The sequence below is a fragment of the Hesperophylax consimilis genome, chromosome 29, assembly GCF_061612785.1.
Source record: "Hesperophylax consimilis isolate HC1 chromosome 29, BYU_Hcon_1.0, whole genome shotgun sequence".
Taxonomy (NCBI): Eukaryota; Metazoa; Arthropoda; class Insecta; order Trichoptera; family Limnephilidae; genus Hesperophylax; species Hesperophylax consimilis.
In genome coordinates this window covers 10,833,208-10,856,593 of record NC_142864.1, presented here as the reverse complement: position 1 = coordinate 10,856,593, position 23,386 = coordinate 10,833,208, and the positions used below count along the sequence as shown (strand labels likewise).

Below are 23,386 nucleotides of genomic sequence, written 5' to 3'. Positions count from 1 at the left end.
TTTCACGCCTTTGAGTCAATATGAGCACGTATTTCACACCTTCGGGTCGATACGAGCACGCATTTTACCATACCATCAAATGAAATGACCAATAAGAGCACATCCACAACAATATATATCAGCAGTGCAACATTGCAAGCGAGCCATAGAGACATTTAATAGAAATGGTAACCAGATAAAACAGAACAGTGACAAATCAGAACACGATAAAATAATAGGATTAATATTTAGACACTCTTAAATTGCATAACTACTAAAAACAATACTTAATTCTAGTAAGAAAAAATACTTAAATAACCGAAAATGGCAAATAATGCATTACAGAGAGCAATTCTTTATTATTAACCAGCTGACGTGGCGTTGCTCGAATTTTCTATAGTTTCAATAAATATAATGTCCATGTATTATATATGTAGACCTTCCGGAAGAAATTCTCCAATTGATAGTGAAAATCCTATCAAACTCCGTCACAAAGCTTAGAAGAACTAAGCGCACCAACAGACAGACGCGGATAGTGGCTTTGTTTTATACTATTTAGAGATATCTATGTATTGTCACGATTACTAATTTCATAAAAGTATATCAGGAAACGGCTGTAATCCCGTTTTTAGTTCATTATGATCTGAGATGTTCCAGAATATTCCAGACTTTTCCGGGATGTTCTGGAATGTTGTGGAAAGCTCTCGAATTCTCTGAAATGTTCTGGACTGTTCTAGAAATGTATAGAGGGCGAAACTTCAAGCCCTTCAAAGGCACGCTTTCAGGTAAAAACGAAACCTTCTTCATGAATGGGGGATAGAGGGCTACAACACCATATAACTCCCTTGATCGTACTGGGACTCGTTTCTGAGTTTTAGCGGTACGCACATCGTACAATTACTTTTATAACATGTATTGATTACTAGGTGTACCTACAGTCTGTTTGTGCAGGTAGAGAAACACAAGCGCGTTTTGCTTTTACGTACAACAGGTGCAGTTTCAAAAAATCATTTTTGTCCAACAGATTGCGCTGTTCTTAAAAAATAATATTTTTCCTGTCACATGTAACATCTACATAATATGGGTATATATCTAAAAACACACACGTATTCGAATGCAATGTTATGTCAACATTTCAAAGCAATCATTGAAGAACTTTTGCAGACTTAAGATTTTGAACAAAGAACACTAACATTTTTATTTATATAGAAAGATAGATTTTACTATAAACTTTTTATAGGTTTTCGTTCCAATTTCGTTCTATTTGATAGTACCTACCGTTCAAGTCCAAATTGAAAGTAGGTATAGATCTATCAATATTCGAAATGGCCGCAAACTAGACGGAATAAATGAAATTTGGGTTTTTTTAAATTTATTTAAATGCTTTTCAACTATGTACTACACTAGGCACATTCCTGTGTTTTGGTGGCCGATGTGTAATTTTTCATTTCTGGTAATTATCTTATTTTTTTCTTACAGTACCTAAATAATTTACTTGAAACGAAGTGTTGTTTTTGTTAATGGTGCGTATTAAAAGTAAAGTCCGAAAAGTACCCATTGTATACGAAAATTTTATCCGTATCCGTTGAGCGCCGGCGTATCAATATTATGGGAATCAGATAACAATACTCTATGTTTGTGGGTTTTTTACCGTCGGCTCACTACATAGGTATGGTCGCGGGAGCTCGGCATTTCAAAGGTCAAGAGTGTGTCTAAGCCCGCTATCTCACGGGTCGGTAAGCAATCGACATAAACCGAGTGCTAAGACCCGTCGCACAAAATCAAGTATGCTATAGTAATGTAACTGTGTGCAGCGCAGTTTAGTGTGGAACTCTTCTGCGCGGGGTCTTACAGTATTCCGTTAATGTTGATTGCTTACCGACCTGTGGGACGAAGGGCTAAATAGTAAAAATTTTCGGTTCGTATAATATAGGTATAATGACAATTCAACACACCTTTAAAAAGTGATATAAAGTCATTAAAACGATGAAAAATGATGATGTATTGAATTGTCATTTTGATCAGTTATCCGGACACCAATATTTTCTAATAATATGTTAGGTTAGGTTAGTTTAGGTGAGGTAATTTGTGTTAGGTTAGTTTAGGCGAGGTGATTTCTGTTAGGTTAGTTTAGGTTAGGTTATTTGTGTTAGGTTAGTTTAGGCGAGGTGATTTCTGTTAGGTTAGTTTAGGTGAGGTGATTTGTGTTAGGTTAGTTTAGGTGAGGTGATTTCTGTTAGTTTAGTTTAGGTGAGGTGATTTCTGTTAGGTTAGTTTAGGTGAGGTGATTTTTGTTAGGTTAGTTTAGGTGAGGTGATTTCTGTTAGGTTACTAACCTGCTAAACTATTAGGTTAGTTTAGGTGGGGTGATTTGTGTTAGGTTAGTTTAGGTGTGGTGATTTGTGTTAGGTTAGTTTAGGTGAGGTGATTTGTGTTAGGTTAGTTTAGGCGAGGTGATTTCTGTTAGATTAGTTTAGGTGAGGTGATTTGTGTTAGGTTAGTTTAGGTGAGGTGATCTGTGTTAGGTTAGTTTAGGTGTGGTGATTTGTGTTAGGTTAGTTTAGGTGAGTTGATTTGTGTTAGGTTAGTTTAGGTGAGGTGATTTGTGTTAGATTAGTTTAGGTGAGGTGATTTGTGTTAGGTTAGTTTAGGTGAGGTGATTTCTGTTAGGTTAGTTTAGGCGAGGTGATTTCTGTTAGATTAGTTTAGGTGAGGTGATTTGTGTTAGGTTAGTTTAGGTGAGGTGATCTGTGTTAGGTTAGTTTAGGTGTGGTGATTTGTGTTAGGTTAGTTTAGGTGAGTTGATTTGTGTTAGGTTAGTTTAGGTGAGGTGATTTGTGTTAGATTAGTTTAGGTGAGGTGATTTGTGTAAGGTTAGTTATTTTTCACTTTATTCAATGTTCTATATTGATTTTCACTGTTCTGTTTTGCGATTGACTGATATAGTAGGTATATATCTATTATAATCTCCACTGACCAACGGGCTTGCTGGGCCGACGGCGTTCCTCGGGTTGACTCTGACTTAGCGGCTTGGGGTCGGCGGATCGGGGCCGACGCTTTGGAGAACGGAAGAGTGGTGCTGGCTCAGCGCTGGCACCTCGCGCACCTATAACGAGATTCAATTGCTTTCGAGGACTTGTTCGAGCGCTGGCGCGGCCCGGTTTCGCTGAAAAATTAAAATCATAGACGGATTAAGCGGACGATTTGATTTAAAGATGTATGAGATGAATGAAGGAATGCGGTGTGTTATTGCTATCGAGGGAAACCAAACCAAACCAAATTATTATTTTTTTAATTACATAAGTTACACACAGGAGACTCAGAGAAAAAACAATATCCTTCAATGCCAATACCATCTTTGAAAGGAAGGACATGAATTTCTGGTTGTTGAATGTTTTAAATTTAAAGTAATACAATAGTTAAACCAGCGACCTTTGGATTCGTAGTCGAATATATTAATCGCTCAACCATGTTGATATTGGCAGGCAAAAAAATCTTAAATTTTCCATTGTGACATTGATTTAAGTTTTTTTAAACGTGATTTAAAAAAAAACTAATCTGAAGTCGACATACCTATTTGGTACAAGTATTGTATATGGTAATTTTACTAATAATCCGAGAGAAGCTGCTCACAGGGCCTTAGCAGAAACCCTGAGGAAGTCGGTTAAAAACTGCAACTTTAAAAAAACATGTTTTTCATGTTAACGAATTGAAAATTTCCAATGGGTTTGTATGGTCTGGTATCTCGAATAGCAATATTCAGAAAAGATGCATAATGGATGTATGGAAAAATTGAATTTATGACATGCACTTTTGAATGAATAAAATTACATATAAAGAATTAAGAAAATAAAAATAAATTGATTGTTTTAAGGATTTATAACAAAGTCATGGGAAGGATGAATGAAGTAGTTTGATAAGGTAAATACTTTTTTTTATGTTTATGATCTTACTAGGTTGATCACTAAGTTCGAGGTTTGGATTTTTGAATTTTTATTCATTCATGTAATTCAAATAACGGCCCTACACACGAGACCAAATTTATGAAATAAATATTATGAAAACTAATATTGAAACGAAGATTTATTTAACCCTCGGTTTTGAAGAAATTGTATGCGAATCAGTTTGTGGTGAACTGTAATCCATGTTTTTTAACCTTTCAAATTAACATAACTACTTGGGATAGCTGGTTAACATTTAGAGAGAATCGAGAAAGGAGTTGAACTTAACCATGATTTTCTTAACTGTCCCGCAGCCATGTGGGGGAGTAGGTAGCACCCAAAATTACTATCCTCCTTATATTAGCTCAAATACTTGACATATCATTTTAGTATTTTGCGTATTCCTGCGCAAATACAAGACATTGGTCGTTATTATATAGAACTGGAAATTATTAATATTTGTTGAAAAAAAAAGCATCTAATTTAATTATTGAAGACAATATTAGCGATTTCTAAACGAAAATCTGAAACAGAAAAATCAGAAAAGGATACGGTCACATCTAGGACACAGGACCCTTGTTTTTCCGGGACACGCTCTACCACTGAGCTAATGGGACCCTATCCCCCTCGGTCACTTTTAACTGTATCATACTTCAAATAAGAACTACCAACATTGTCTTCATTTTTTCACCGCACATTTTTATTGGCAACTATCTTTATGTATGATCGCAAGATTCAACCCGAACTAAATGCAATCTAGACAGCGTCGTTTTAGATAAACCTATCTTATTTTTTTATTTTTAAATTTTTTTGTGTCCCGGAAAGACAAGGGTCCTGGGTTCGTGTCCTAGATTTGACCGTATCCTTTTCTGATTTTTCTGTTTCAGATTTTTGTTTAGAAATAACTAATATTGTCTTCAATAATTATATATTACAATTTGAGGTTTTACTCAGTAAAGTTATTCCGATAAATAAATAAAAAAGCATCTAATTTATTTAAATGACACAAACTTACATCAACCGATCAGCCAAATATAAAACAGATTTGAAATGTTAATATTATAATGTTTTGGGTATGATTTCGAGCTAGGTGTGCAAAGTCTATAGAAATAAAATAAGACATATACATAAATGAAATAAGTACATTTTTAAATATGATGTAAAATTAATAGAAATGTGAATTTATATAATAATGTACTTACAAAGAGACAGGCATTAAAGCTGGAAGAGTACAGTAGACAGAGACAGACATATATACTATTAACAAAATCCATGCAGCTTCAAATGTAAGTTGAAATCTGGTTCAGCACTTCTGGGTGTAAAACGTAAATTTGTAAATTTCTAATTCAAGCAATACTAGAAAATGTGATTTATCTGAATATTTATTCAAATTATTAGGAAAATGTAAGGTTTGCAGTATTTTATTAGTACTTTACTGTAATTGCTGTTATTAGAAATTTACTAAGGACGGGTTTTTTTCACAGAATTTGAACAATTCAACAAATTTGAAAGTTGATTTTCATGTTTTGTGAAGGTTGTATTCAAGTTCTATTATTATTTCAGTTTTGTTTAACAACTGGCCAATTATGATATAATAACAGAGCATGAATAGGACCATCACAGAACTTGAAAATGAACTTTGAAGTTTGATGAATTGTTCAAATTTGTTGAAACAACCCATCCCAAGGCACAGTTGTATCTCAGAAATTCACGTGTATTGAAAGTCTTCAAATGGCCGATCAGCGCTACTTGTTTTTTTGACATTTGAAAGGCCCTCGTTTAGCGCCGATTCTAGGTGCGTTTAAGCCTTATATCAAATTGTAATAAGCTGATAAGCTTAACATCATGATAGTTGTCTTCTTATGCTAATCATAATTTGTTCAAAAGCTGAAACGGGCTTAAAATCTGTATTTAACTGGAACTTTTCAAACTGTGCAAAAAAACAAATGGCGCTCAACAGTCATATTTGATGACTTTGTCTGCGTGATTTTTTTCCAAATAACTGGGTCTAAGTGTGCATTTTTGAAAATGTTCTTTAATTTTTTTTCTTAAAAATGTTGTTTGTTCTGCTTCGTCTTTCAATTGATTGGATTAAAGTTTGTGTCGATTGTATTATGTTTGTGAAGGATGTATCTGTAGTTGGGAATGTCCTGGAAAAAGTGACACGATCAAGTGAATGAATAGCCATTTGATGACGTCTGCGTGATTTTTTGCGAAATAACTGGGTCTAAGTGTGTATTTTTGAAAATTTTCTTTAATTTTTTTTCTAAAAAATGTTGTTTTTTCCGCTTCGTCTTTTTTACCATTCAATTGATTGAATTAAAGTTTGTGTCGATTGTGTATTTATATTTGTGAAAGATGTATCTGTAGTTGGGAATGTCCTGGAAAAAATGACACGATCAAGTGAATCAAAAAATTCGGGCCATATCCAAGTGTTGAATTAACAGTCAAGAGCATCGTTTCTCAACCTTTTTAGTGTCACGACCCACTTACAAGCCAAAAAATGTTTAAAATTAACTGGTAATTTTTTGTACCGTAATATAGCTACGAGTATTTTCATTTAAAAAAACAGATGTATTTAAAAAAAGAAAACAAATATATATTTTGGCTTGACTGAGGATTAAACCTTCCTCCCCAGGGACTACAGACAACAACGGGTAAACACAACAACAACATTATAAGTATATTGGATAGTACCAATATTAATGTTGTATATTGACAGCTGTAAATTTTTATTTATTTATTATAATGTCATCCAATTTCAGAAAAAAATGCATGTGAGCGCGTGTGCGTGCATGAGTGGGTTCTGTGAAAGCTCTTTTCAAGTTCTGTTATTATTTCAATTCTGTCAAGTAACTAACCTATAATGATTTAATATCAGAACTTGAATATGACATTCAGAGAACTCGCAAATTAAGGTTGAAATTTGATGCATTGTTCAAATTCTCTACAACAACCCGTCCCTAAAACCCTTTGGAACTTCTTACTTGTGCGAAAAGGTTTAAAAATTAAATACAGAAATCGTTTATTATCATTTGAAAATAATTGAATTATTTGTCAAAATTGTCAAGTGAAAAAAAACTCAACCCTCGCATTAATTCCTTAATTTATCTTTATTTATTAATTGGGAAGTAGATATAATATATTATGTAGCACTTGATTATAAATTTAAATTCAATATATAATTATTGTTGTTAAAAGGATTGTTCATACATTTTTTGACAGATTGCGACCTACGTGTTGAGAAACGATGATGTAGAGCAGGTGTCTCCAAACTATGGCCTGCGAGCAATCTAGCCAATTGCATTGTAAAATTTACAATGTAAGTAAATCAAACAATGTTTTAAACAATGTAGCGGCCAATTAAAATACACAATAACTGACATGCATAACCAAATTGAACATCTTAACTGTGTTGTTATGGATCAAGTTTAAAAATGGATGGGTTGCTAGGGAATTTAAAGAGGTACGATTTCCCTACAAATAGCTAGTTCTTGGCAGTTGGGACTTAGTGTAAGTCAGTGTGGCCCTTATGCTAAAAAGTTTGGAGACCCCTGGTGTAGGTATGTTACGAGAGTATTTGCAAAGCCTGACGTTTCATCATCTCTGCCTAGCCTTTCAGACCCTTCGTACTAGCGAACAAATGTGTATGAAATCTTAGCTTAAATCCACAGACATAGGAATTAATAGACGAGAAGATAATGGCGAGGGGTAAAATCAACTGTTGAAGAACGAAGGGAGTGAAGCTGACTGTGATTCGTCAATAAATCAATCTGACAGTAAAAAGGCATCTCGCATTATAATATCACCATTTACTTCTTAAAAGTAAAATCTGCTTTTGAATGAATAGACATTTTTACATGGGAGCGCAAATTACTCGCCACGTTATGAACAAATTTGCGAAGTCCAAATTCGGCAAAAAAATTCGGTTCCATTTTCAGAGTCGAATATTTCGTTTAAGTATTAAGTTAAGACACTTTTATAAATTTTCATAATTTACTTCCCTGCAACCAACCAGCTTTGTGTTTCGCGTCCAGACGTTTCTCGATGTGATAGTAACAACTGATTCATATTATACAATGTGAATATGCTTAAAATAAAGTAAAATAATGCTTATATATGGAATGTAATACGACAATTGGGTTTATTCTCTTTTTCACATATATTTTTACAAGTTTTCATAGTACAAGTCAACATTTTGCCGTGTTATTTCGTAAAATGAACCGATGATGCCTCGACCATAGTTCGCACAAGAATGATGACGTCACGTTTTCAAATTTCACTTGAGGCCTGTGTTGACTCGACCTCTTAATTGTCCTAACTCGCTTGAATGAGGTTTTTATACCTCTTTATCCCCAGCGTTCAGTTCGCTTTTGCAAAATGATATCGTGCTGAGCCTAGCTAACTCTGAACATTCCCCGCCCCTGCGATATTACACACAGTAAAATAAGGCCTTCGCTTTGGGGTTGATCTACAATAAATCCCTTAACTTCACGTTGTGTGATTTGTTAATTCGAAGCCCCCCCGCTATGGGGTGGTAGGTATTTAATGTCTCCTTTCTGTGGTAACTCCCGGTTCTTTTTAGCCAAAGCGTGGGGAAAACGTCCATCGACCCTCAGCGAGTTCTACAAGGAACGAGTACGTGTCTCACCTAACTTTCGAATACTGGACCCTATTACTAATCGACCTAACAGCTTATATCATATCTTTACAATTTCCTTGTATCCCCGCCCTTACCTAATGTCCCCGTGTTTATAAATTCTAGATTGTGACATAGAACCGAACCCCCCCCCCCCCCCCCCCCTCTTGTGTACGGGCTATTAAACCCTTCGTTGAATAGTGTGTTGTTTCCGCATAAGTACTGGGACTCTCTCGTCGACCTCTGTAACGATGTACTAAAACTAGATAAATGGATTTAGCTGTGGTTAGTAAACTTTGGGTGTTGCGGATGGAAGTGGAAACGAGAGAAGAGGAGATGGGAACGGATTAAATGACGAGAAAAAAAAGGTTTTTTTTTGCAAACTGGGTCGGCACCTCACTGCCCCAAATGAAATGGTCGCTATTCTTCCAAATGCAAAACCCCAAGAACCAATACGTGTCTGGCTTTCCCCGAGGTCTGGTCTAACTTCTTCTTATAGTCGCCTTGACACCTCCGGACCGCTCACGTCAGAGGGAGAGGTAATGCACCTGTTGGAATATCCCAAATCACCCCGCCCCGCTTCCTCCAACGGACTACTTTACTGACTGTAAAAGGGGAATTTTTCATTGCGTCCCTTGTCATGATGCTAAACGCGTGCATGTTTCAAATAGGTTTGTTCTGGTGAGGCTTTCAACGTCCACTAGCCGCCAGGCCTACTATCCACCTCACGAAGGATGCTGCAAAGGATCTCGAGGGTTTTCCAGTCGAGTTGCATCAACCTCCGGGTAAACCCCGCTTTAGTATGTGTTCGTCCTCCGATTTTGAACCCTCGTTCATCACGCCGACGTCCCCTCCACGCGATTTTGAAAGACTTGGAGCCCGTTCAATTAAACGCCTTCGCAGCGAACCAAGGCCCAAACATTCCAACTTGACATTAATTTTCATACTGCCTCTCGTGTCCTCTCATCCGACCCGGTTCCGCGAAAAGGGATGACCCCCCCGAACTCTTCGTGATTCTCCATACAACGTTGACGCCCCGAAATCGCGTGATGAGGAAAGTAGAAAATCTTCTGAGCCGAGGAAGTTGTGTGCTTTCCCAAGACAGCTTACGGACAACATACTCCAACGGTGAGTTCTAAGCCGAGGCCAAAGGTATTTAGGAATTTGTTAGTGAACATATAAGGTTATACAAATATTATTAATTTTATTTTTTTATTTGTTTTGAGCATGAGTTGGTTGCAGCTAGTCGCTTCCATGTTGATTTGAGGTGCCTCTGCGCGGCCGCCAACTCGGTAGAGTGTACGACTTTTGTCGTCAGGCACGGACGTCGAGTGATTTATGGGGTCCCCTTTCTTCCTTTTGGTCGTGTGTCGCCACTAACTGCTTACAAATAAGTAGGTCATTGGCCTCGTGCTAAACACAGCTGTTAGAAGCAAGCAAACAGTTCTAAATGTGATACTATTTTATCAGTTGCAGCCCCATCTTCGTCGCAATTTTAACGTTCTGGAAATATATATTCATGCAAGATCACTCACCCAAAATCGTTATATTACCAGTCCAGTCGGGATATCGACGACATGTACATTAATCCACGTCCAGGGGCTGTAGGTAGGATGTAGAAGCCCCTAAGCCGTTAAGGGTTCGTATTAAATTCGAAATCGGTTCTCTATGTCACCCGTCTACTCGCCGGTAGAAACTATAACCATATTGTATCTAATTTTTCTAGCTAAAATTTCTACTTTCATACGCCGCTCCGTAGATAGCACATAAATTACCTGATACTGGAATTCGGAATGTTTAAGCGGATCATTTCTTTCAATAGAATGGTCTCTTCCTCCCTAACCGTAAATTGATAGTTGACATGCATCGGTATCTGTTGGCCTCCACTGTACCTAATCTAGATATCTCTCCCTATCGACTATTTTAGAGTATCTAAGTAAGTATTTGCCGAGATCTACCCAGAACCCCCTTCCCCTCCCTAGAACCTTTCATATATTATCTGCCACGTTCACTTCGATTTTTTCACTCAATTCTTATATCGTGTAGACCGTTAAAACCTTCCCGTGTTCGCAAGGAAAACACTGTCTATACCCCCAATTCAAATGAGCAATTTACCCTACGTTTTATATATTGGAAATTAATTATTATTAATTTTGACCAGAAGGTCCACATGTGATTTACGAATGATGTATTTAGCTCTTATTAAATTCTATTCTCCGAGTAAATTCATTCGCCGCGTTTCTACACGATTTTTATTATTATTTCTTTTTGATCAATGTACGCTGTCTCTTCAATTTCACAATAAATTTAGAACTTTGACTTAGCCGTTTTCGTCTGGTCATTTGATAATTATTATGGTTCTCTATTTTTTTCTCCTCTAATGGCACACGCGTTATTATTAAACATTACCGCAGTCGAGTTTCATCGTTTTATATTAGTCTGAACCAAGAGACTCCAACCCGTGAATTTAGTATCGTCTAATTATGAGTTTACCCTTTTTTTTGGTTGAATCTAATTAAATTTTAAAACACTTCAATTATTTCAATTAATATTAAAACCACAACTTCACTATATTTAAAACTCTATCAGTTTAGTTTAAAGATAGCACACCAAACTGTCGCGACGTTAAGTTATCGAAGCCCGACTCCAACCAAGTTAAAACGAAAAAGCCCCGATTTCCTCCAAACAACGCTATTTAATAATGTTTTTTCGAATAAATCGCCTTAAAATTTGTGCGACTTTCGCCTTTATGAATCCGAGGTTTCACTTCCCGTTAAGTTTAGAATTGCATCACCCCGTTTCAGGGTTTTTGGTTAACGCCTGCCGAGTTGAGGTAGACACCTACCCTCTGCCGAGACGGGTACAGGCGCGTACTCGGTGACCTGACTTTCGGGCGCCCTCTCGTACATGATTTTCGGCGATGTAGATTATTGCGCAAAATTATTTGATTATTTTTCCTCGTACACGTGTTGTGTCTGTAATATTGGTTGATTTCCGGCCTATAGACTAGGTGTAGCTCATTTCTATATCGTTGTTTTTGAAATCTTTCCGAGAAATTCGCTATTGATATCGATAGTACAATCGATAAATTATCCCAACTACCGGAAGTTTTCACCCATTATGTCCAGCGCTTGCGCATACAGTATCCTTCCTTGTGTGCTGCCTTCTAGCATTTGATTGGTGTCTACACGATCCGTGGGTGATCCCAGGACACATATACCTTCCTCTCGGTGATGACATACGTAGGCATTCGTTCCAAAATTTGATTCGACACGTTTTTATAATTTCGCCTACCTGTTTTGACTCTTTTCGTGATATCCGCCGCATATCTTCTGGTAATCTTTCGTAACCCAACGCTGTCCACTACCCGAGTCGTCGAAACCCCTTCCATCATGAGCTAAACTACTTTTCGGGTTTCTTTTCGATTTCCGGTCCTTTCTTTTCGGCGATCTACGCCCAGTACATCCCTGTTTTTACAGTTTTTTGCGTCTAGTTTTAGCCCAACCCATATACTCCTTTCTCGCTTTATCTAGGAATTTCAATATATTATCCTCGTAACTTTGTTTACGCGCAAAAAAGGTCGTAAAATTTTGATCGTTAATCAAAGACTTCGTGACCCATTAACTTTTATGTCTTTTCTTAATTACCCAACTTGCATCTCCCCCGTGTTAATATAATTAGGCAATTTCGGCCAAACATCCCATCTTAAGTTAAAATTCGTGTCCATTGTCAACACTTGAAATAGCACTCAGAACCTCAGCGATCGTAAACAATTCTCTCTATGAGGATCACCTCGTAATATGTCTTCTGGACCAAAACATTCTAAAAAACCATCTTCTTTCGCCAAACCGTCACCCCCCTGTTTCGTTATCGCTGGTTGGGTATCGCTTCGTTTCTACCTTAGAATGCAAATTTATCGTCGTTCTCCAAGTGCCCTTACACGCATCGTGAGACCGGATCCCAAGGTTAGCTCAACAGTAAATCAACCTAGAGTGTTTCGTGTCTTTAGACCGCCCTTAGTCTCCGTGATTGGCGAAAAATTATTTAATTGATTTTGGGAATGATCTGATTCGTTGAGCTCCATCACGCCTCTTTTAATTATTACGTGGTTAACACCTATTACCGACGTAGGTTTCTATAATAAAGCTTCTAGTATGTCCCAGAGATGTCCATAGTCTGTTCGTTTCTCCCTATTCTCTGAACGTATTTTAATTTATGAAAAAAAAAATTCTTTACGTTCCTTTACCCCAAACAGGTCCATTACAGCCTCCCTTTAGTAAGGATTACAGCGGATAAACACGTTTTGGTGTTTATTTGGTGAAATCATTACTAACAATAGGTTTAGATTGACTCATTTTTCTTCCTTTTTCAAATTTTTTTTTTCGCACTCCAAAGGTTGCGTACCCCTTACCTCCCTAAGAGGAGATGTTCCTATTTTCCCTAAATGCAAAATAAATTCTAGAATGGGTCTTTTCCTTTTTTTTTCTTTCCAATCTTCCGTTAATTTTTGGCTTATCTGCTTCCCACGAAGTTCGCCCCTGTACGTGTCTTAACTCAAATGCCTTTAAACAAAACGTAAGGCACAATGCCATTCATAAATCTGCCGCCTCCTACCACTCGTGATTTCATTAAGACGAAACACGGTTTCATTTGTCACAAAACTCGTAACTTTGCTTTATATTCTAGGCGCTTCGTCAGTAGACGTGTTTCCTCTTAACTACACATTTATGGCTAAGTTTTTGTTGCACCCCCAAAGGGTCGAAGCAAAGTTCTATGGGTACCTGACTGAAGTCTCGGTTGTATGTTTTTTTTTCCATGATGGTATGCACGCAACATGAATCTATTTAAAACGCGTAGCTATTTTGCATGTGGTTTTTTTTTCTGTTTTTTTTTGAATTCTCGCGTGACTATAATTTTTTTTCGTTTTCTTTAATAAATAATAATCCGTATGTGTGGCCGGTTATCAATAAGCCTTGATAAAACTTGAATTGGATTAAATCTGGTTTATTGAATTGGACACGCAACCTCCCTAAAACTGCACTTACGTGTCCTAGATGTTCATCGACATTTCCGCACAAATATATGACTAAGTCATCCAAGTAGTAGCTTTGCGAGACTACCTATCTTTTGTTTTAATATTCGTATTGTACCGAACGTGTTTTGTTTACTTGTTGAACTAATTGAAACGGATTTATTTATTCTTATTCACAGAATTTAGTCACTATTTCACGCTGTAGTTTTTCTCACAATATCACTGTTTTCACTTTATTCAAATATTAAGTTAGATTATATCCAATGGTTGTAACTATTCACTTCACAAGAACACTGCATTTATTTCACCGAAAAACATCCGTTACGTAACGAACTTAAGTATTTGATAGTAATCACCGGTAATGTTCACTGTAGGTTCAATGAACTCGTCGTGGTACGCAAACGTATTGTATCCCTGCTTGTACTCACTACGTTTAATTTAAACCTTTACGAAAACATAACAAAATAATTATTATCTCCCCTCTCTCACTATCCCGGCTGTCCCGATTCGTAACCAAGTCAAATCTCACTAGTCTTCGGTTTACCTTATTATTATTATTACCATCTCACACTTTCTCCCTCTTTATATTGCTTGCTAGGTATCGAAAAACCGTTATCTACCGACCATTTTGTAATATACACATTCCGAGACTACCGATGTCTGCACGCATAACGTTTCCAAACTACGTCGTACAAAAGCTCATACAATATCTGTTATCTGTTATCACCACCCATTGCGAAGTTTAACTCTATATTAAGAGGATAGACGGATCCCTTTTGTATGAAAGCTTGTATTTTCGAAGCTGTTTCCTTCAAAATGTTCACCGGTTAGGTTTCCCCTTAATATCACGCTATCCAAAGATAACAAACCGTTTTTATGTACTACAAATCGTCTCGCAAATGCTCGGTGGATATTTTTTTCTTTCTAAGATTTATGACCCGACCGTTGTAAATCATGAAAAGGTCTATTAGTTCCTTTTAGCTTGCAATAATTTTCAAGTGACCATCGATAGGTCTCTTCGAAACGACAAACCGATATTAGTACGGTTTTTACCCACTTTCGTAAGGCATTTAAAATGTTTGAATAATATTCATTTCATATTATTTTTTTTTTCAAGCGGTCTACAAAATACTAGTCAGATGCTTTACGTTTCACCATCTAAATGCGAGCCCTTCTCAAATTATGATCATTTAACTGATTTGTATATTTTTTCCTTATCGAAGGTTGGCGTACATTTCGCAATATCAACTAATACAAATCTCCACTCAAATAAAGATTCCGTAATTAACTTGTCTATTTATTTATTTTCTCTTTTTTTTTCTCATGAAATGTTGATTAACATCAGCTTACGTTTTTTTTTTTTTTCCATTTAACTGTGTAACCTTTCCCTTTTATTATTAGTCTCGTGAAAGTACTCAATTTATATTATTCATTACTAACTACCGTATTGTGTATTAATTCTCTTTATTCATTTGTACGGCGCGCCTGAGGCGACTTTACCCAAAACGGCGCCACACGAGTCCCAACAAACAGCCGACCGACATCCCTGCCGTGTTCAGAGCGATAAATCTACCACCGGCTGTAGATACGTAAGAGTAGGTAACCTTTTTTTTTTGCACTATTGTCCGGCGCCTCGCCGTCTCCATCGTAAGTAATTAAATCATAAATGACACTAGAGTCTAACAGTGCGTCCAGCTTAATTTTTGTTCACCTGTCTAGACTATTTTACAACTGGCCCACATTCGTTTCGACCTATTTTTTTTCTATTCGCTCCTGACATGTTTTTTTTTTTTTTGAGACACCATACTCGTACCTCTATCGCTTATAAGGTCAATGAAGCCACCCCAACTTGTAAAACTCTCGGCTCCTGGTTCTCAAGGCACCAAATGTGTTGACTCGACCTCTTAATTGTCCTAACTCGCTTGAATGAGGTTTTTATACCTCTTTATCCCCAGCGTTCAGTTCGCTTTTGCAAAATGATATCGTGCTGAGCCTAGCTAACTCTGAACATTCCCCGCCCCTGCGATATTACACACAGTAAAATAAGGCCTTCGCTTTGGGGTTGATCTACAATAAATCCCTTAACTTCACGTTGTGTGATTTGTTAATTCGAAGCCCCCCCGCTATGGGGTGGTAGGTATTTAATGTCTCCTTTCTGTGGTAACTCCCGGTTCTTTTTAGCCAAAGCGTGGGGAAAACGTCCATCGACCCTCAGCGAGTTCTACAAGGAACGAGTACGTGTCTCACCTAACTTTCGAATACTGGACCCTATTACTAATCGACCTAACAGCTTATATCATATCTTTACAATTTCCTTGTATCCCCGCCCTTACCTAATGTCCCCGTGTTTATAAATTCTAGATTGTGACATAGAACCGAACCCCCCCCCCCCCCCCCCCCCTCTTGTGTACGGGCTATTAAACCCTTCGTTGAATAGTGTGTTGTTTCCGCATAAGTACTGGGACTCTCTCGTCGACCTCTGTAACGATGTACTAAAACTAGATAAATGGATTTAGCTGTGGTTAGTAAACTTTGGGTGTTGCGGATGGAAGTGGAAACGAGAGAAGAGGAGATGGGAACGGATTAAATGACGAGAAAAAAAAGGTTTTTTTTTGCAAACTGGGTCGGCACCTCACTGCCCCAAATGAAATGGTCGCTATTCTTCCAAATGCAAAACCCCAAGAACCAATACGTGTCTGGCTTTCCCCGAGGTCTGGTCTAACTTCTTCTTATAGTCGCCTTGACACCTCCGGACCGCTCACGTCAGAGGGAGAGGTAATGCACCTGTTGGAATATCCCAAATCACCCCGCCCCGCTTCCTCCAACGGACTACTTTACTGACTGTAAAAGGGGAATTTTTCATTGCGTCCCTTGTCATGATGCTAAACGCGTGCATGTTTCAAATAGGTTTGTTCTGGTGAGGCTTTCAACGTCCACTAGCCGCCAGGCCTACTATCCACCTCACGAAGGATGCTGCAAAGGATCTCGAGGGTTTTCCAGTCGAGTTGCATCAACCTCCGGGTAAACCCCGCTTTAGTATGTGTTCGTCCTCCGATTTTGAACCCTCGTTCATCACGCCGACGTCCCCTCCACGCGATTTTGAAAGACTTGGAGCCCGTTCAATTAAACGCCTTCGCAGCGAACCAAGGCCCAAACATTCCAACTTGACATTAATTTTCATACTGCCTCTCGTGTCCTCTCATCCGACCCGGTTCCGCGAAAAGGGATGACCCCCCCGAACTCTTCGTGATTCTCCATACAACGTTGACGCCCCGAAATCGCGTGATGAGGAAAGTAGAAAATCTTCTGAGCCGAGGAAGTTGTGTGCTTTCCCAAGACAGCTTACGGACAACATACTCCAACGGTGAGTTCTAAGCCGAGGCCAAAGGTATTTAGGAATTTGTTAGTGAACATATAAGGTTATACAAATATTATTAATTTTATTTTTTTATTTGTTTTGAGCATGAGTTGGTTGCAGCTAGTCGCTTCCATGTTGATTTGAGGTGCCTCTGCGCGGCCGCCAACTCGGTAGAGTGTACGACTTTTGTCGTCAGGCACGGACGTCGAGTGATTTATGGGGTCCCCTTTCTTCCTTTTGGTCGTGTGTCGCCACTAACTGCTTACAAATAAGTAGGTCATTGGCCTCGTGCTAAACACAGCTGTTAGAAGCAAGCAAACAGTTCTAAATGTGATACTATTTTATCAGTTGCAGCCCCATCTTCGTCGCAATTTTAACGTTCTGGAAATATATATTCATGCAAGATCACTCACCCAAAATCGTTATATTACCAGTCCAGTCGGGATATCGACGACATGTACATTAATCCACGTCCAGGGGCTGTAGGTAGGATGTAGAAGCCCCTAAGCCGTTAAGGGTTCGTATTAAATTCGAAATCGGTTCTCTATGTCACCCGTCTACTCGCCGGTAGAAACTATAACCATATTGTATCTAATTTTTCTAGCTAAAATTTCTACTTTCATACGCCGCTCCGTAGATAGCACATAAATTACCTGATACTGGAATTCGGAATGTTTAAGCGGATCATTTCTTTCAATAGAATGGTCTCTTCCTCCCTAACCGTAAATTGATAGTTGACATGCATCGGTATCTGTTGGCCTCCACTGTACCTAATCTAGATATCTCTCCCTATCGACTATTTTAGAGTATCTAAGTAAGTATTTGCCGAGATCTACCCAGAACCCCCTTCCCCTCCCTAGAACCTTTCATATATTATCTGCCACGTTCACTTCGATTTTTTCACTCAATTCTTATATCGTGTAGACCGTTAAAACCTTCCCGTGTTCGCAAGGAAAACACTGTCTATACCCCCAATTCAAATGAGCAATTTACCCTACGTTTTATATATTGGAAATTAATTATTATTAATTTTGACCAGAAGGTCCACATGTGATTTACGAATGATGTATTTAGCTCTTATTAAATTCTATTCTCCGAGTAAATTCATTCGCCGCGTTTCTACACGATTTTTATTATTATTTCTTTTTGATCAATGTACGCTGTCTCTTCAATTTCACAATAAATTTAGAACTTTGACTTAGCCGTTTTCGTCTGGTCATTTGATAATTATTATGGTTCTCTATTTTTTTCTCCTCTAATGGCACACGCGTTATTATTAAACATTACCGCAGTCGAGTTTCATCGTTTTATATTAGTCTGAACCAAGAGACTCCAACCCGTGAATTTAGTATCGTCTAATTATGAGTTTACCCTTTTTTTTGGTTGAATCTAATTAAATTTTAAAACACTTCAATTATTTCAATTAATATTAAAACCACAACTTCACTATATTTAAAACTCTATCAGTTTAGTTTAAAGATAGCACACCAAACTGTCGCGACGTTAAGTTATCGAAGCCCGACTCCAACCAAGTTAAAACGAAAAAGCCCCGATTTCCTCCAAACAACGCTATTTAATAATGTTTTTTCGAATAAATCGCCTTAAAATTTGTGCGACTTTCGCCTTTATGAATCCGAGGTTTCACTTCCCGTTAAGTTTAGAATTGCATCACCCCGTTTCAGGGTTTTTGGTTAACGCCTGCCGAGTTGAGGTAGACACCTACCCTCTGCCGAGACGGGTACAGGCGCGTACTCGGTGACCTGACTTTCGGGCGCCCTCTCGTACATGATTTTCGGCGATGTAGATTATTGCGCAAAATTATTTGATTATTTTTCCTCGTACACGTGTTGTGTCTGTAATATTGGTTGATTTCCGGCCTATAGACTAGGTGTAGCTCATTTCTATATCGTTGTTTTTGAAATCTTTCCGAGAAATTCGCTATTGATATCGATAGTACAATCGATAAATTATCCCAACTACCGGAAGTTTTCACCCATTATGTCCAGCGCTTGCGCATACAGTATCCTTCCTTGTGTGCTGCCTTCTAGCATTTGATTGGTGTCTACACGATCCGTGGGTGATCCCAGGACACATATACCTTCCTCTCGGTGATGACATACGTAGGCATTCGTTCCAAAATTTGATTCGACACGTTTTTATAATTTCGCCTACCTGTTTTGACTCTTTTCGTGATATCCGCCGCATATCTTCTGGTAATCTTTCGTAACCCAACGCTGTCCACTACCCGAGTCGTCGAAACCCCTTCCATCATGAGCTAAACTACTTTTCGGGTTTCTTTTCGATTTCCGGTCCTTTCTTTTCGGCGATCTACGCCCAGTACATCCCTGTTTTTACAGTTTTTTGCGTCTAGTTTTAGCCCAACCCATATACTCCTTTCTCGCTTTATCTAGGAATTTCAATATATTATCCTCGTAACTTTGTTTACGCGCAAAAAAGGTCGTAAAATTTTGATCGTTAATCAAAGACTTCGTGACCCATTAACTTTTATGTCTTTTCTTAATTACCCAACTTGCATCTCCCCCGTGTTAATATAATTAGGCAATTTCGGCCAAACATCCCATCTTAAGTTAAAATTCGTGTCCATTGTCAACACTTGAAATAGCACTCAGAACCTCAGCGATCGTAAACAATTCTCTCTATGAGGATCACCTCGTAATATGTCTTCTGGACCAAAACATTCTAAAAAACCATCTTCTTTCGCCAAACCGTCACCCCCCTGTTTCGTTATCGCTGGTTGGGTATCGCTTCGTTTCTACCTTAGAATGCAAATTTATCGTCGTTCTCCAAGTGCCCTTACACGCATCGTGAGACCGGATCCCAAGGTTAGCTCAACAGTAAATCAACCTAGAGTGTTTCGTGTCTTTAGACCGCCCTTAGTCTCCGTGATTGGCGAAAAATTATTTAATTGATTTTGGGAATGATCTGATTCGTTGAGCTCCATCACGCCTCTTTTAATTATTACGTGGTTAACACCTATTACCGACGTAGGTTTCTATAATAAAGCTTCTAGTATGTCCCAGAGATGTCCATAGTCTGTTCGTTTCTCCCTATTCTCTGAACGTATTTTAATTTATGAAAAAAAAAATTCTTTACGTTCCTTTACCCCAAACAGGTCCATTACAGGCCATACGCGAGCACAGCCGGCTCCAATGGAACCGGTATGGGGAATGGGGATAATACGCTTTTAATCACTTAGGGCAGGTCTACTAATATTCATATGTCTATGCTTAAATCAGAGATCTGATCTGTAAATCTCGAGCAATCGAAAATGCATTTCAGCCACTGTAACATTACAATACATTTTCCATTTGATTTCCGCGGCTTAATTTCTCATTTATATTTGCTAATTACCTTACAACGAACATTATTGTTTTAATTTTAGTTGGCTTTCGAGGCAGTTCATTATTAAGGCATTTAGTGGAAATAATTTTAAAATTACGACATTAACGGTGTCCATAACACCAGTAACACCATCCTTTGCCACGAATCTGGAATTTGCGGGTTCAAATCCCGGAGTGTGCAAATAAATTTTATATAATTATTTCGTAATTAAAATAATATTTAGTATATTTGTGGCACGTTCCAGAGCGGAAGATGCTCCCAGTATTGTCCCGGTTAAGACCACCATTAAGAATTGAAACGTTGCTTTAAATGGCTTTTGCCGTGTTTGGCGAACAGATGTGAATAGCTAGACCCCACCTTCCTCTCCCCCATTTCCTTTCCCTCCCCACTATGGGGATGCAATACTCTCAGTATCTCCAGACGATTTGGAGTAGTGGGAACACTTGTGAGGTACTCACATATTTATAAAAAAATTAAATAGATAACGAAAGGAAAATGTATTTATTTTAGGTTTTGTAGCTGATCTACATTTTCGACTTTTTAGCGATTTACATCTTTTGCAAAAATTTCATCGTTGGTGCGGTGGACTGTTTGGTCAATTAGTTAGTTAGTTAGTTAGTGTTTGTAAGTGTGGATAAATAAATTAAACGTAATATCGACCATAACATATAAATGTGTTATTAGAAGTATTAAATTTGTAAAACTTACCTACGTTAGTTTAAAATTGCAAAACATATTTCTTAAGCACATTGATAAAAACTTCACAAAACACATTGAGTTAAAGGACATTCTTTAAATTAATATAAATACATAACGTTATAATATTACAGGTCACGCAATTAGAGTCAACCCAAACATAGTATTGTATGTATTGGTGCATATTATGTACTTCCTAGGGTGATTTCCTAGCAAAACAGCCTGTTGGTTGTCTTGCTTAAGTCCACATAGAAAAAAAAAATTGTTTACTGTAATACACTATTTTAAATAAAAACACGTATTAATTTTTTTTTGTTTTGACTGAGGATTGGATCTTCCTCCCCAGGGACTAGAGTCAACCGCGCTAACAACTGAGAAAATCCCAATTGGGTACGACCGACATTTATTTCGCATATTAACTGCTGTAATAAGGACGAATGACCCAGACACTGCCTCTGACCTTCTCCAGTCTCTGGACGACGGGCGTATGAAACGGTGGAATGAATTAATGGAGGAAATGAATTTCGAGCACTCGAGCAGAAAAGCATGGTAAACACTAAGGCGACTTGGAGCTGCAGATCAGCCAACTAAAACAATGCCCAAAGTGTCACCAAATGCTGTTGCTCAGCAACTACTCCGTAGTTCAAAAACGACAACAAGGTCTAACATAAACCACCAAGTCCAAAAATCTCTGAAGGCGGCGCGGCTAAAATGGCCGGTGAACCCCAACACTGTGGTCGCCGTTACAGCTGACGATGTAGATATCGCCCTCACTTCAACAAAAGCTGGGAAAGCAGCTGGATGTGATGGAGTTCTCCCAGACTTTCTGAAACATGCTGGACCACGGACAAAAATATGGATCGCAAAACTATTTACTGAAATTTTCAAAACTGGAGAAATACCAAATACCTGGAGAAAGTCTAAAGTTATTGCGATCCTCAAACCCAACAAGCCAGCAGAGGATCCGAACAGCTACCGGCCAATTTCACTTTTAAGTACCATGTACAAACTTCTTGAGCGAGTTGTGCTCCGCAGACTTACTCCAATTTTGGAGAAAGTGGTCCCACAAGAGCAAGCTGGCTTCAGACCAGGCCGTAACTGCTGCGATCAGGTGTTAGCACTGACAACACACATTGAATCTGGTTTCCAGAAACGGCTGAAGACTGCGGCAGCGTTCATTGATCTCTCTGCGGCCTACGACACGGTGTGGCACAAAGGCCTCCTTGTTAAACTGTACGACACCATAGAGGATGGCAACACAGTACGACTCATTGAGCAACTGCTAACTGGCCGTACCTTCAGGGTTTTTCTAGGAGGGCGAAAAAGCAAAAAAATACCCCTCAATAATGGCCTTGCCCAGGGCTCAGTGCTGGCCCCATCGCTATTTAACATCTACACTCGAGACCTCCCTCACACTGAAGGCAGAAAATTTGCTTACGCAGATGACATCGCCGTCACAGCTCAAGCCAAAACCCTTAAAGCTGCAGAAGATATCTATTTCCTCAATTGGCGACTAAAGCCAAATGGGTCGAAAACAGTTGCGACAGCTTTTCATCTTAGCAATTCACAAGCGGATGCCAAACTCTGTGTTCAGTTTGATGGAAAAAATATTTACCATGACCCCCACCCCCGCTATCTCGGAGTTACTTTGGACAGGAGCTTGAACTACCGGCAACACATGGAAACAGTGGGTAAAAAAACCAGGACAAGGCTTAACTTAGTTAATAAGCTAGCTGGAACTAGCTGGGGATGCGACGCCAACACGCTCAGAACAGCATCCATTGCCCTGGTTTTCTCAACGGCTGAATACTGTGCTCCAGTATGGGCTAGAAGCGCCCACACTTCCATGGTAGACGTTCAGCTTAATGCCACAATGCGAACCATCAGCGGGACTTTAAAATCTACTCCTCTCCCTTGGCTCCCCGTACTTGCAAACATAACCCCGCCAAACATCAGGCGAGAAATTGCAACACTGAGGGAATACAAGAAGGTGCTGCAAAAAAGCGCAATACCTCTACACGAAGATGTCGTCTCCCACCCGGCATGCCGCTTGAAGTCCCGAAAGCCCTTCTGGGCGGAAGGAGAGAGGCTCCCCCGACTACCTCTCACCCCAGAAGATAGGTGGAAACTTGAGTGGCAAACGGCCAACGTGGGAAATGCCCATCTCATACAGGACCCCACCGAGAGACAGCCTGGGTTCTCACTGCCTCGCAAAACCTGGTCCGCCATCAATAGGTTAAGGTGCTCCCATAGCCGCTGTGCCCACATGATGCACAGATGGGGCCTTAAAGAGTCGGCGATGTGTGAATGTGGTGCGGTGCAGACTACCGAACATGTGGTCAACGAATGCCCGCTCCATTCATTCCCCGGCGGGATTG

The 23,386-nt window shown here is 38.8% G+C and overlaps 1 protein-coding gene across 9 annotated transcripts in view; it reads right to left on the bottom strand.

Annotated features, from left to right (window-relative positions):
* Positions 1–23,386, bottom strand: part of LOC149409872 (uncharacterized) — a 188,642-nt gene that overhangs the window by 23,374 nt on the left and 141,882 nt on the right. For all 9 annotated transcript variants that reach the window (XM_089649242.1, XM_089649243.1, XM_089649241.1 and 6 more), the window contains one exon: positions 2,957–3,145. In XM_089649242.1, the coding sequence (XP_089505368.1) occupies positions 2,957–3,145 (189 nt within the window). The remainder of the gene's footprint in view (positions 1–2,956; positions 3,146–23,386) is intronic.